Raw genomic sequence first — 14,304 nt, forward strand, 5'->3', positions numbered from 1 at the left:
GCAAGTGTGATTACAATGCAAAATGTCAAACATATGAGGGAGGCATGAAAAACAGACTGGATAAGTCCCCTCGAGGACCAGAGCTGGTGACCCCTGGTTTCTATATATGGTGCATAGGCTTTATAGGCACTGATTTCAATCACTGCAAATGAAAAATGACATTCTTTTTATGAATAAAAGTACCTGCAGGGTGGCCAGTTTGGAGTGCAGACTCAGGTTCTGGGTCTGCTCTTGCATTCCTTTTCCCTTCTGTTTCTTTTTCTTGTTGCCGTCCGATGAACTGCTCACTAACAGAAAATGAACAAATGTACAGTTTTGAGAAAGGGATGGAAAAAAACTTTCTATCTGCGGGGAAAGAAACCAAGTCATAGCAGAACTACACCACATGTTAAACTATCAATTTGGATACTCTAAGACCGAATGACTATCTACACGCTAACATCACTCTAATTTTCTCATATGTCCTTACCTAAAGACTCTATTCCATCGCTGAGCAAGCAGCAGTACGGCAATGCTGTAATGCACAAAAGTGTGTGTGTGGGTATGAGACAGATGGCTGGGTAAACCTATTATTAGTTTTACTCTTGTTTGGTATCATTGAAGCCTCCATCCAAAATATTTGACTATGAGGAGTCAACAGGAGGGCGGCCCGGTGCTGCGAGTGGTTAGCGCGTCGGGCTCACAGCTCTGGGGTCCTGGGTTCAAATCCAGGTCATGTCCATCTGTGTGGAGTTTGCATGTTCTCCCGGGCCTGCGTGGGTTTCCTCCGGGTACTCCGGTTTCCTCCCACATTCCAAAGACATGCATGGTTGGCTGATTGGACACTCTAATTTGTCCCTAGGTATGGGTGAGTGTGCATGGTTGTCTGTCTCCTTGTGCCCTGCGATCGGCTGGCCACCGATTCAGGGTGTCCCCCGCCTCTGGTCCGAAGTAAGCTGGGATAGGCTCCAGCACCCCCCACGACCCTAATGAGGATAAAGCGGTTCAGAAAATGAGATGGGAGATGAGATGAGTCAACAAGAGTAATGATGACATAAAAGGAGACCTAAAACAGAACATTGTAGAATACTAGCTATTATAACCATTAAAAAAACGGCACCCTCGAGGGACATCAATCTTCGATCTATTACTTGTATAAATTGACTACAGTTTAATATCTCCCTGCGCATCAATTATATTTTTATCATTGTGAAGGTAGCTTTGTTAATATGATTCATTTAGAATTTCAAAGCACAATGTTGTTTTTTAGTGGTACAGACGCTCCCCTACTTACGAACGCAATTGGTTCCGAGCGATTGTTCATAAGTTGAATTTGTTTGTAAGTTGATTCAGTGCTATATTTTGTATTATAATTTATGTTTAAGGCCGATATAAGTATATTGAAGGTTTATATAAGTGCATTTGTATGTTTAAGGCTTGTATAAGTAACACGCATTGGTTTGTACTGAAAAAAAAAACATTTAATAAAATGGAGAGAATATGTACAGTACTGTAGAGAGAGAGATAGATTTATGTATTAGAAACTGGCCAAAAGAAGCGACCTAATGACGATTGCACAGTTTTCTTCTTTTTTTCATCATAAATTATGCGGTAGCACTGTATGGCATCATTCAATTGATTTGCAAACTTTGTGCAACGTTCAATATTTGGGTCCTGCTGCTCGATCTTTCTGTTTATAAATGGTACTGACGGTCGAACGATTCAATGCCCGTGAAACGCTCACCACTCTCACGCGCATCAAGCTTCGTTATTATTGCCACTCGTTTCAAATGAAATGGCTTGCCTCTTCCTTGCAACTCTCTCAATAGAAGCCTTTAGCTTTTTACCAACCATATTCAATATTGGATGCATGAGATATTTAATGATACAAATGAAAAAGGTTCTTTGCACACTGGAGATACATTCACGCACTTCCGCATTGCAACGAAGAAGAAGGTAGATGCTGGGTGAGCTGAGCTCTCACAGCGCCAGGCGTCGGTATTAGCGGCGGAAAGAAGTACTACTCCGAAAAAGGCCCGAAATACAAAATTGGACTTGCGAACATTTTTGGACTTAAACGCAATTTGCAGACATGTTCGTATGTACCGTTGTTCGTAAGTTGAATGTTCGTAAGTAGGGGAGCGTCTGTATTGCAAATACAGTCGTACCTCTACTTATGATTGTTTCCAGGTCCAAATTTTCAGGTTATGAAAGCTTTCTATATGCAAATGAGTGCCTCAAGATTCGAAATCCCCCAAACGTCAATATATTTCCCATATGTTTTATTTTATTTAGAAATTTTCGCGGATGCATTGATTCTCACTTTACATCTCGCTACACTCTACTGGGATCATAATAAAAACTCCTGGTTTCAAGATTCTCTTATGTCCGTTTGACCGCTGTTCGTCGTTGCGTGTTTGAACTTACTGTATTTTCACACCTATAGGGCGCACTTAAAAGTCTAGAATTTTCTCTAAAATGGCCGATGCACCCAATCGGTCGGTGCGCTAAATTCAATTTTTGTATGGCCCTGACCGCTTGAGTGACTGGTTTTATTTCTTGCCGGCACACTACTTATTGCGATCAACCCAGCGGATGTTCACCCTAAAAATAGCCTCCCTGCGCATTCCAAGCATTATGGTAAATCCACTCAAAATATCCCAGGGGAGTGGCAAGGTATTTGACTTCCGCATTTGACTTCCATGTGCTTGCAGCGCTTTTAACCCTCAAAAACACTCTCAATACTCAAAGAAACAGCATATTAGAGCTATACCGAGAAAATGCCTGACGTGAATGACAACACAATGTTGGTGTGAACGCTTGGAAAATGGACTGAACACAATTTAACAGCTTTGCTAATGGACGGGCAACATTGTAGGTCGGGCAGGCAGCGTCGCACGAGTTACGTGACGTTTTGAAATGAGTTGTCAATGCCGATATAACAGCGAGGAGAATCAAAGGCTTGGGCGAGCACTATTCGAGCATTCGCCAAAGCTGGAACCAAGTTCCCGGAATACACAACTCTGACTGACAGTTGAGCCTAGCATGTTCAACGCCAACTCTTTATATCAGAGTGTACATTTTACCTCAATAAAGCATTATCAAATTTAGTTTTGCTCGTGCTGTCTTTAAAAAACACGCTAGTGCCTAGCCTAACATATACTAGCGGCTAGCATAACATAGGTACGCTAGTGGGTAGCATAACATATGCTAGCCTAGTGTCATGCTAGCACCTTATCGTACGAAGCGTCCAATGTATTGACAAAAAACTGAAAATATACCCGCAAATGAGACTGCGCCCTATCACCTTTTATGGGTGTGAAAATACGGTACGCTTGGAGGAAGCTGTGGCTGACTGCCTTCGACGGACTGGCAGTCGAGCCTCAACCTGAACCACAGCATCCGGTGTGCGAAATTATTCCGCGGGTGGTAAAGAGCACAGAGACGAGTTGGTCGAAGGGGCACCATAACGAACTTTCAACGCAGCAAGAATTAACGCAGTGCTCGGCAATACATGAAGAATTCAATGAGAAGGCGGCTGAGGAGGAAGCAGCTACCATTCCAACAGCACAAATGAGAAAAATAATGGGGGAGATTTTTTTTACTATAAGTGTTCAAACGCAATTGTCTTTAGGTCTCTTTTTCTCAAAACGTCCGTCAGCAAACACTGCCGAAGGGGAACTTAAACCCAAACAGGTAAGAAGCAGTGGCGATAAATAAAACGGGTGAAAAATTAGGTGCCAAACAAATCATAAATTGTTAGTGAAAAAGATTGAAAATTCAATGTAATGTTTTTTTGAATTATTTATTTTATATTTATTAGATATGTGTGTGCATGTGTTCATGTGTTCATGTGCTCTCTGTCTCTTTTGCCAAATGTTAGCTTCCTGACACTTGTGCACCTGTGCTTCAACACGAATAGATTTTGCATGTTTATTATTCATTTTAGTGGCGTATTAAATAATTTTATGATCATTTTCTCTCGTCTTTACATCTTTCCTACAAAATTGGGACACTTTGACAAATTTTATAGGGTTTAGTTTTGTGAGTACCATGGAACGAATTAGAGAATTTACATATAAAGTATTGTTCTACTTTTTCAACTTACAATAAAAGTTCTGGAACCAATTAATTTCGTAAGTAGAAGTACAACTGCACTTGGTTCACATGGCTATGCTTTTTTTAACGCTAACTTTCATACTTGCGCACTGCACTCCCTTAAGAGAAGTTTCACTGCTTTTACCCTTGCTTCCTTTTCAAGCGACCTTTGACAACCAAAATAATATTCCAGAAACCAACCAAATCAAAACTTCCAGCCTGGAAACTGCCACCCAAGATTCAACAAGATTTTACCTTTTTCAAAGACTTGAGGGAACGGAGAATTGTCTGTGTGTTTGGTCTGGAAGTAAAACAACACCATTTATTTCAGAAATAAAAATCCAAGAATAACTGGATTTGCAAATGCCGATTCACAAATTTGCACTCTACTATACTTGTTTCTCCAGAGAGGCGTAATATTTAGACCACCAGTCAATGACACACTCTGCTGACTCGTCCGCGATGGTCCTCCTCCTTCGCTTGGTGGAACGTCGGTTGCTCTTTTTACGGCTCTCCTGCAAACAAAAAAACATTCTTTACTTCAACATGACAAAGAAAAGCAATGACAACTGTGTTTATCGGGATCACCTTATTACTTGTGGGTGTTGTCTTTTCCAAAGTCGATTGCTCAACTGTGATGACAATGTCAGGAGTTGATGTCACATTAGAGCTTATTTCTAATGAATAATATAAAAACATATTTGTAATTAATTTTAAAAAGTTGCATATTTTTATATGCTATGCAAAACATCCACAAAAGAAATGTATACTGTAAGGGAAAAAAATTCCACAACATTTACAAAAATAACCACCAGTACACACACACATTTACACATATACACATATACATATATACAGTATATACATTTATCAGTGGCGGTCCGTGAATTTCCTACCTACGCCTACAACTGTCTGAATCAATCCAACCCTCAAAAACTATTTTATTGCTATAAAACCTCTACTGCAGCTACAGCTGCGGCACGTAAAAAATCATCAATAATAACCTCATACAATTGAAATATTATTTAGGAATATAGCCATATTTTACTCACCAAAAATCCTTTATACCTGTACACAATATCCACCCTCCTTTCTTTCCTCCTTCTTTTCTATCGCCATCAAAGCTAATGCTGAAAGTTGAGCATGTCCTGTCGTATTTCTGGCATACGTTTTTATTCGATTTAGTGCTGAAAATGTTCGTTCCCGGTTGTGAGAGGCTTGCTTGCTTCGGAGTTGTCCAACCTTTCTTAATGATGTCCAGCTTTTTTTTCTTGAAAATTCCGTCTTGAAAATGGCTTTGACAGTAAATCTGCAAACAAATAAATTTCTTCTCCTCCTTCAGCCATTGCGGGTTTACAAAACTGCTATTAAATCAACACAACAATATATTTGCTTGTGCAGCTCGCTCCAGATACAGTTTGGTAGCTCTGGCTAATCCACTCTATCACTAGCCAATCATAGTTGGTGAAAGCGATGACGTATCCCTACGCCTGCGAGAAGGCAATGACGTATCCCTATGCCTGCGAGAAGGCATTGGTGTCGCCAACTCGAAATCTGATTGGTTAAAGCAACAGTTTTATCGATGCTTGTTTTATGCAGCAGAGCCTGCAGAACTGATTGTGAAGGCCTCAAAGCAGATTTCTGACGCTGGCAACAAATAGCTGAAATGTGATTGGTTAGATGATTAAATATGAAAACACATCTGGAAGCAGCGCAACCAGAGGAAAAGCAATGAAAGGAAGCTGACAGACAATTTGGAATTATTAATAAGTATTCATGGGCAAAACATAATTAACATCAGTCTGTGATTCAGATATTTTTTAAGGCCAGCAAAGACGGTCCACCACTGACATACATATGTATGTGTATGTATATATATATATATATATATATATATATATATATACACACACACATACATATATAAATACATATATATATATACATATATATATATATATATATATATATATATACATATATATATATATACATACATACATACATACATACAGACGCTCCCCTACTTACGAACGAGTTAGGTACCGAGCGATTGTTCATAAGTTGAATTTGTTTGTAAGTTGATTCAGAAGGTTTATATAAGTGCATTTGTATGTTTAAGGCTTGTATAAGTAACACGCATTGGTTTGTACTGAAAAAAACATTTAATAAAATGGAGAGAATATGTACAGTACTGTATAGAGAGAGAGATTTATGTATTAGAAACTGGCCGAAAGAAGCGATCTAACGACGATTGCACAGTGTTCTTTTTTTCATCATAAATGATGCAGTAGCACTGTATGGCATCATTCAATTGATTTGCAAACTTTGTGCAACGTTCAATATTTGGGTCCTGCTGCTCGATCTTTCTGTTTATAAATGGTACTGACGGTCGAACAATTCAAGTTGTATATGTGCAACGCTCACCACTCTCACGCGCATCAAGCTTCGTTATTATTGCCACTCGTTTCAAATGAAATGGCTTGCCTCTTCCTTGCAACTCCCTCAATAGAAGCCTTTCGCTTTTTACCAACCATATTCAATAATGGATGCACGAGATATTTAATGATACAAATGAAAAAGGTTCTTTGCGCACTGGAGATACGTTCAAGCACTTCCGCATTGCAACGAATTGGACAGAAGAAGGTAGATGCTGGGTGAGCTGAGCCCTCACAGCGCCAGGCGTCGGTATTAGCGGCGGAAAGAAGCACTACTCGGAAAAAAATACAAAATCGAACTTACGAACATTTTTCGACATAAACGCAATTTGCAGACATGTTCGTATGTACCGTTGTTCGTAAGTCGTATGTTCGTAAGTAGGGGAGCGTCTGTACATACATATATATATGTATGTGTGTATATATATATATATATCCATTTTGGGGTTTTAAATTTACAATACGTCAAATGAATTTATAAACTTGTGTATTCACTCTCAGTACTCTGCTAAAATGGATTTGACATCGAGTGAAATAAAATGTTTCAATCTTTTCATTTACAGTATATGTAAACTGAGAAACAACAAAGAATTGAATGTAAGGTGTATTATCACCAATTATGGAAGAAAAATAGAATAATGAAAAAACTGAATATTAATATACAAGAAAGAGACAAAAGTGAGATGTTAGGAATTTGTTTTGTCATGTTTTTTCCCCATGTATGACCTGTCCCTGTGATTGCCCAAGTCGTTATTCTCATCTTCCCACAGTAATGAAAGTTTTTGTTAGTGCACACTAATCCCTGTCTTTGCCTGCTTCCCTTGCAATTGGGTCCTACTACGCCCCACGGTCCACAAAACTTGACAGAACAATTCGACCAATCTATGGACCCAGCGGGAAGCCATCGGCGTGAACGCCAACAACAGCCTGCCCATCACGCACCTGCTGAGTACTTTCCTCTCCCCCACGAGTTCCAATCTTGGCGTCCCATTCTCAAGCGCCCATCCTGCTAGACGGCGGCAACTTGGACGACGGGGGTCCTGACGGCGGCAACTTGGATGATGGGGCTCTGATGCCTACGGGCCATCATGCTTCCAAGGCAAGGCGGCCTGCGAACTATCATGCTTACAGGGCGAGGCAGGTTGCGAGCCGTCAGGCTTCCAGGGCGAGGCGGCCTGCGAGCCATCATGCTTTCAGAAGACTGTTCAGAGCAAGGCGACTTGCGGAATCGCCGTCGCTCCTACAGAGATCGTTCAGGGTAAAGCGACCTGCAAAATCGTCGTCGTCCGTCCGTAGACCGATCAGGTGACTATTCAGGATGAGGCGACCTGTGGCATCGCAGTCGACCCTCCGGAAACCGTTCAGGGCGAGTCAACCTGTGATATCCTCGTGGGCGGATTGGATGACCGCCGGACCAGCCAGCCCGCTTCCTACTTTTGGCCCGGACTGGATGATTGCCAGACTGGCCACACCAACCCCGACGTCCACCAGACTATGCTTCGGGACCCCTCTGCACCCTCTTCTCCAGTTTGGGATTTCTTGTTTTGTATTGTTTATGTGGGACGTCTGGAATCCGTCCCTTCAGAGGGGGGTTATGTTCAGGATTCGTTTTGTCGTGTTTTTTCCCCATGTGACCTGACCCTGTGATTGCCCATTGAGTTCCCCAGTTGTTTCCCCACTCCTGGTGTATCTCCTGCTTGCTGCCTCTTGTGTGACCCAGGTGTTTCTGACTGTCTCATCAACCCATGTCTCTATTTAAATCCTGTGTATTTGTCAGTCCTTGTTGGATCATCTAGGTTTCTTATGCTCATGTCCATGTCCTATGATCCTTGTTTCCCACGTCCTCCCCGTCAAGTTTGATTTTGTTATTTGATTTCGAAGTATTTATTTTATGAGAATATTTATGATTTATTATTTTTGCACATTACTCCCTGTCTTTGCTTGTTTCTCTGGGTTTGGGTCCTTCTACGCTCACTATCCACGAAACTTGACAAAAAGATTGAACAGGAGAGTTGACATCAAAACCAACACAAACCTAACTTGAGGTTTTCTTGACTATTACCATCTCCTTGTGGTCCTGGCATGGACGAGGCTGCAGGTAGTGCAGGAGCAGGCAAGGCCAGTGGGGCAATGTATTTTAAGGTCATCAGATTGTTTATAACATGGGTTCCAACAAGTGTACTGCGACCAAAAGCCCTCCAGTCCACAACTGTGATGCTGAGTGGAGGATGAAGGTGCTCATTCTCAGGTAACTCCTAAAGGAGAAGAATTACTAATGTTGAATTTGTGCACTGGAGATCGAAAACAAGAAGAGATGAAAAAAAATGTATAGACCATCTCCATAGTGTCAACTAGTCTGGTGAAGTTGGGGTTGGATTTGTATCGGTGAATGACAGAAGAGCACAACGTTTTTCCAGCGCATTCTATGAATACCTGCAAGCAAATTATAATTTACTTTGCTTGATTTGTGAAAGTGTTTTCAAATGATGGTTTTAGCATCAATGTGATCTACAGCATTTAATAATGTTTATGACAATACAATATTACAACATAGAAATATTCTGATTACATGGAAAATATGAAAATAAAAATATGTGTACCTGTGGGCGATCCACAGACAGTAACTGAACCTTCTTAAGTTCTCGTAGACCCCAAAATAACACCTAGCAAAGAAAAATATAGAACACACAGGAGTGATAATACTCGACTTGATGAAAAGCATGCATTGTGTAAATGACATAAGTTTGAAGGAGACACCTCCAGTCTGTATGTACTGAGAACAGGTCTAATATTGTCAGGCAGTGCGTAGACGCCTCCTTCCTGTTCCTTTATGAGAGGTAGGTTCAGCTCGCCGGACGTTGGAATCTAATCACATACCAGTGTAATTCACCATTGACTCATATTCATGTGTTTCATGGAAAGGCAACAGCAAGCGACGGATTGGCAGACCTGCACCAACTCGAAGGCGGACAGCAGCTCTCCTCCTGATTGGCTGGCATGGTGTAATGAACTGTACTGCAGCTTAGGAGGCATGTATGGGTCGGAGAGCAGGAAAACTTTAGGTGATGCCACTGTGGCCCCCAAGTACTCCGCCTTGCCCTACAGATAACATTTTGTGAACATTGTTCTGAGAGCTGTGGAAGCATATATCTAAGTAGTAAAGGTTTACAAATGACAAATTATTACTAATTGTGTAATGGCGTAAAGGCGTACCATCACCTTATCATTGCACGATGGTGTGACTGTGTCCAGATTTTTTTTTCTAATATTATTATAAATTTGCTTCCAACAAAGAATACGCTTGGCCATACTATTAAACTTGCTTTGCTCATCTTTATTAGCACTATACTTGCTTGCAACAAAATAAAAGCTTTGCTCCTCAAAACCTCGGTTAGAATAAACAAAGAGAAGCCAAAACGCCTTGGACTGCTGGGACCAGAAAAAAAACAGAGGAGCAGAATGCCTTGCAGTGCTGGGAATCTAGTCTGTGAACTGCACCTGCATCCACAACAGGCTTCCTGACACTTCAGTCCTCGTCTGCTTCGACTACACGTATCAACGCACATGCACGCTCAGACATCTCACTTGTATTTTCACCCCTTCCCTTAGAGTTTAGACATCCATGTAATCAGGGCCCTTGAATGTAATAAAACAACAGAAAAGATGTGTAAGGTCAGAATGGAATTAGGAAGTTTTCTCACCGGCCGTTCCCCTTGCAAGTGAAAATTCGAGAAGACTGTCTTTTCCTCTTTATTTGTGTGTGAATTTGGGAATGTCTCATGATGAACCTGACACTTTGTAAAGTGACTCACACTGAAAATTTCAGAAAAATCTTATCTAATTTTGCTTGTCATTTTAAAATTAAATTAAAAAAATATTTTATGTTAATTTCTTGAGCACATTCATTCATTCATTTTCTGAACCACTTATCTTCACAACGGTCGCTTGAGCCTATCTCAGCACCAAGCACCAGGTTGGGAGAAACCTGAATCTGTGGCCAGCCAATCGCAGGGCACAAGGAGACAGACAACCATTCATGCTCACAATCATACATAGGGGCGATTTAGACTGTTCAACCAACCTAATCTGCATGTTTTGGATGTGAGACCAACACCCAGAGTACCCAGAAAAAACCCACGCTAGCCCAGGGAGAACATGCAAACTCCACACAATGCACCTCGTCTCGGCCTCATAGGTCGATGGTTCGATTGGTTCGATCCCAGAACTGTGAAGCAGAGGCGGTAACCATTTACCGTGGGGCTACCCTTTTTTTTAGCACATTCATTACTATATATTTTTTAAACTTTTAAGATTCATGTAATCACCAAACAACCTGAAATACCTACATTTAAAACCTGAAAAATGGGGTGGGCGTGCAATATTATTTGGCCCCCTTGCAGCGCCAACTTTTGCTGCAATTACACCTGCAACTCGCTTGGGGTATGTCTCTATCAGGTTTGCACGTCAAGATACTGTAATTCTTGCCAATGATTCCTTGCAAAAAAGCTCAAGCTCAGTGAGGTTGGATGGAGGGGATTTGTGAACAGCAGTCTTCAGCTCTCCCCACAAATTCTCGATTGGATTCAGATCTGGACTTTGGCCATTTTAACACATGGATATGTTTATTTGTTAACCATTCCATTGTAGATTTCGCTTTTTGTTTTGGATTATTGTCCTGTTGGAAGACAAATCTTCATCTTTGTCTCAGGTCTTCTGTAGACTCACAGGTTTTCTTTCAGAATGGTCCTGTATTTGGCTCCATTCATCATACCAAGAATTTCAACTATCTTCCCTGTCCCTGCTGAAGAAAAGCATGCCCAAACAATGAGGCTGTCACCACTATTTTTGACTGTGGGGATGGTGTGTTCAGGGTGATGAGTTGTGTTGGTTTTACGCCAAACATTCCATTTTGCATTGTGGCCAAAAAGTATGATTTTGGTTTCATCTGACCAGAGTACTTTCCAGGAACGAGGCACGGCGGCAGCATATGAGGTCTACAAGCAGCAACGTAATAGAGCAGTGTTCACTGAAAGGCAAGAGCGGAGCAATTATGAACTGAGGTTAGCGCAGTCATCACGTGCAAACCCCAAACGCTTCTTTGCCCATGTTCAAGCCAACAAACGGATACACAATCAAGTGGTTAAACTCAAGGATGCTGATGGAGTCGGTGTCACGGATGCAGAGGGGCAACGTTCTCTTTTTGCTCGGGTGTTCGCAGGCATTTAGGCATTTACAAAGTCGATGATGGGCGACCAGGACCTCCATTTGCTCAGGATGTTCCCCCAATGACTGAAGTTGCCATTACACCTCCTGAAGTCTACCGAGCCTTGATGTGTCTGGACGCCACTAAAAGCCATGGTCCTTATGGTATTCACCCGAGGGTCCTCCAGGCACTCGCTCCGACCATAGCACTTCCCCTCGCTTATCTCTTCACACTGTCCTTGCAATCAGGTGACATCCCCGAAGACTGGAGACGGGCCGTCATCTGCCCTATCTACAAGAAAGGAGACCGAGAAGACCCGTTGAATTACCGACCGGTCTCCCTCACTTCAGTGATCTGCAAGATTTTCGAATCTATCATCAAAACGTCCATGATGGCCCATCTCCAGAACGCAGCGGTGATCTCCGATAGTCAACATGGCTTTGTGTCCAAGAGATCCTGCCTCACCAACATGCTGATGATGGAGGAATGGGTCACTCAATTAATGGACGATCGACAAATTGCCGACCTGGTCTTCCTGGACTTCGCCAAGGCGTTTGATTCGGTCAACCATCGCTTGCTACTCCGCAAGTTGGAAGCGTATGCGATTCACCCAGCGGTCGTGAGGTGGATTGATGCGTTTTTGGCTGGCCGCACCTTTCAAGTTCAAGTCAACGGCATACTCTCGGAGACTCACAACGCCCCCAGCGGTGTCCCCCAAGGCTCCGTTCTTGGACCACTGTTGTTTGTGGTGTTTGTCAACGACCTGCCAGAGCACATCTCCCAGCGGGTTCTCCTCTTTGCTGATGATGTGAAGCTCGTTGCTCCCGGAGTGACTTCGAGGACCTGCGTAGGTGCCTTGATCACGTGTGGAGATGGTCGAACCTGTGGGACTTGCAGCTCAACATCACTAAATGCAGTCATTTGGCTATTGGGGCTCCTCCTGATGCACCTCTCGATTTTGAACCGGGACGCCTGGAACTGGAACGATCTCAACGGTGCAAAGATCTGGGCATCATTGTCGATGCCACTTTCAAACCAACGGCCCAATGCATCCAATCAGCCAACAAAGCTCGCGGAGTGCTGTTCCTGATGTTCCGGTCCTTTGCCATCATCACCGCAGACATCTTCCTTCGGCTGTATGTTTCCCTGGTGAGGCCCATTCTCGAGTATGGGGTGCAAGCTGCATCACCGTACCTCGCCAGGGACATCCAGCATCTGGAGCGGGTCCAGAGGCTTGCAACGAGGATGGTCCGCGGCCTCAGCTCAATGTCCTATGAGGAAAGATGCCAGCGACTCAATCTTCCGACCCTTGAGGCTAGGCGTCTGCGAGGGGACCTGATACTGGCCTACAACATCTTCCACGGTATCTACAACATGCCCTGCGATCTCTTCTTTACGCCCGCACCTGATCGTGGTCTGAGGGGTCATCCGTGGAAGGTGTATCCTCGCAGGTTCCGGTTAAATCGGCGGAAGGCTGCTTTTTCGGTGCGCATTGCCGGTCCTTGGAACCGGCTTCCGCAGAATGTGGTCGAGAAGCCGACGGTCGCTCAGTTCAAGAGGGCTCTGGATGACGTGTTGGCCGTGAACCAGTGACAACACCGCGTTTTTGTTTACACACTTCTTGTATCTTCGTTACATGGCCCTTAGCCTTGTGATTTTCTTTCTTTCGCCAATAAAATTGAATTGAATTGAATCTGGGGTGTCTCCTAGGTGGGCTGTGACAAACGTTAAATGAGATTTTTTATGGATATCTTTGAGAAATAGCATTCTTCTTGCCACTCTTCCATAAAGGCCAGCTCTGTGCAGTCTGCGATTGATTGTTGTCCTATTGACAGACTCTCCCACCTCAGCTGTAGATCTCTGCAGTTCATCCAGAGTGATCATGGGCCTCTTGACTACATATCTGATAAGTCTTTTCCTTGTTCGAGGTGCAAGTTTAGAGTGACGGCCCGGTCTAAGTAGATTTGCCGTGGTCTGATACTCCTTCCATTTCAATATGATTGCTTGCACAGTGCTCCTTTAGATGTTTAAAGCTTGGGAAATCTTTTTGTATCCAAATCCGGCTTTAAACTGCTCCACAACAGTATCTTGGACCCACATAGTGTGTTCCTTGGTTTTCATGATGCTCCCTGCACTTCAACCAGGAACCCTGAGACTATCACAGCGCAGGTATATTTATACAGAGACATGAATACGCACAGGCGGATTCAATCTGTCATCATCAATCAACATTGGATCATTCAGAGATCCTCACTTAACTTCTGGAGTGAGTTTGCTCCACTGAAAGAAAAGGGGCCGAATAATATTTCACACTCCACTTTTTTGTTGTTGTAAAAAAGTAGAAAATAAATTTCGTTCCTGTTGGGGTTATTCTGGGATACTATTATATATGTGTGCATTTTAATTATTTTTGTATAAGAGTTTCTTTAATTTGGGACTGGGGGCAAGCTCGAGGTCACTCTCCAGGACAGCTGGCTCCAGCTAGAGACTTAACATTTCACCGAGTCCTCGCTCCGAGGACTGATTACTGGAAGATACGCCTCGACCCTTTCCCCAGATACAAGTTCGCAATGAAGATCTGTGAAG

At 42.8% G+C, this 14,304-nt stretch overlaps 1 protein-coding gene across 11 annotated transcripts in view; it reads right to left on the reverse strand.

Moving 5' to 3' along the window:
* The window catches only part of fer1l6 (fer-1 like family member 6), a 104,108-nt gene that overhangs the window by 34,967 nt on the left and 54,837 nt on the right, over positions 1-14,304 (reverse strand). For 9 of the 11 annotated variants that reach the window (XM_077617257.1, XM_077617253.1, XM_077617259.1 and 6 more), the window contains 10 exons: positions 9,465-9,614; positions 9,273-9,380; positions 9,116-9,178; positions 8,850-8,948; positions 8,551-8,770; positions 4,666-4,754; positions 4,473-4,592; positions 4,333-4,378; positions 470-514; positions 184-287 (listed from right to left, as the gene is read on the reverse strand). In XM_077617257.1, the coding sequence (XP_077473383.1) occupies positions 184-287; positions 470-514; positions 4,333-4,378; positions 4,473-4,592; positions 4,666-4,754; positions 8,551-8,770; positions 8,850-8,948; positions 9,116-9,178; positions 9,273-9,380; positions 9,465-9,614 (1,044 nt within the window). The remainder of the gene's footprint in view (positions 1-183; positions 288-469; positions 515-4,332; positions 4,379-4,472; positions 4,593-4,665; positions 4,755-8,550; positions 8,771-8,849; positions 8,949-9,115; positions 9,179-9,272; positions 9,381-9,464; positions 9,615-14,304) is intronic. The other 2 variants (XM_077617254.1, XM_077617255.1) reach the window with 2 other exon arrangements.

Source organism: Stigmatopora argus, chromosome 13 (assembly GCF_051989625.1).
Source record: "Stigmatopora argus isolate UIUO_Sarg chromosome 13, RoL_Sarg_1.0, whole genome shotgun sequence".
In the NCBI taxonomy this organism is placed as follows: domain Eukaryota; kingdom Metazoa; phylum Chordata; class Actinopteri; order Syngnathiformes; family Syngnathidae; genus Stigmatopora; species Stigmatopora argus.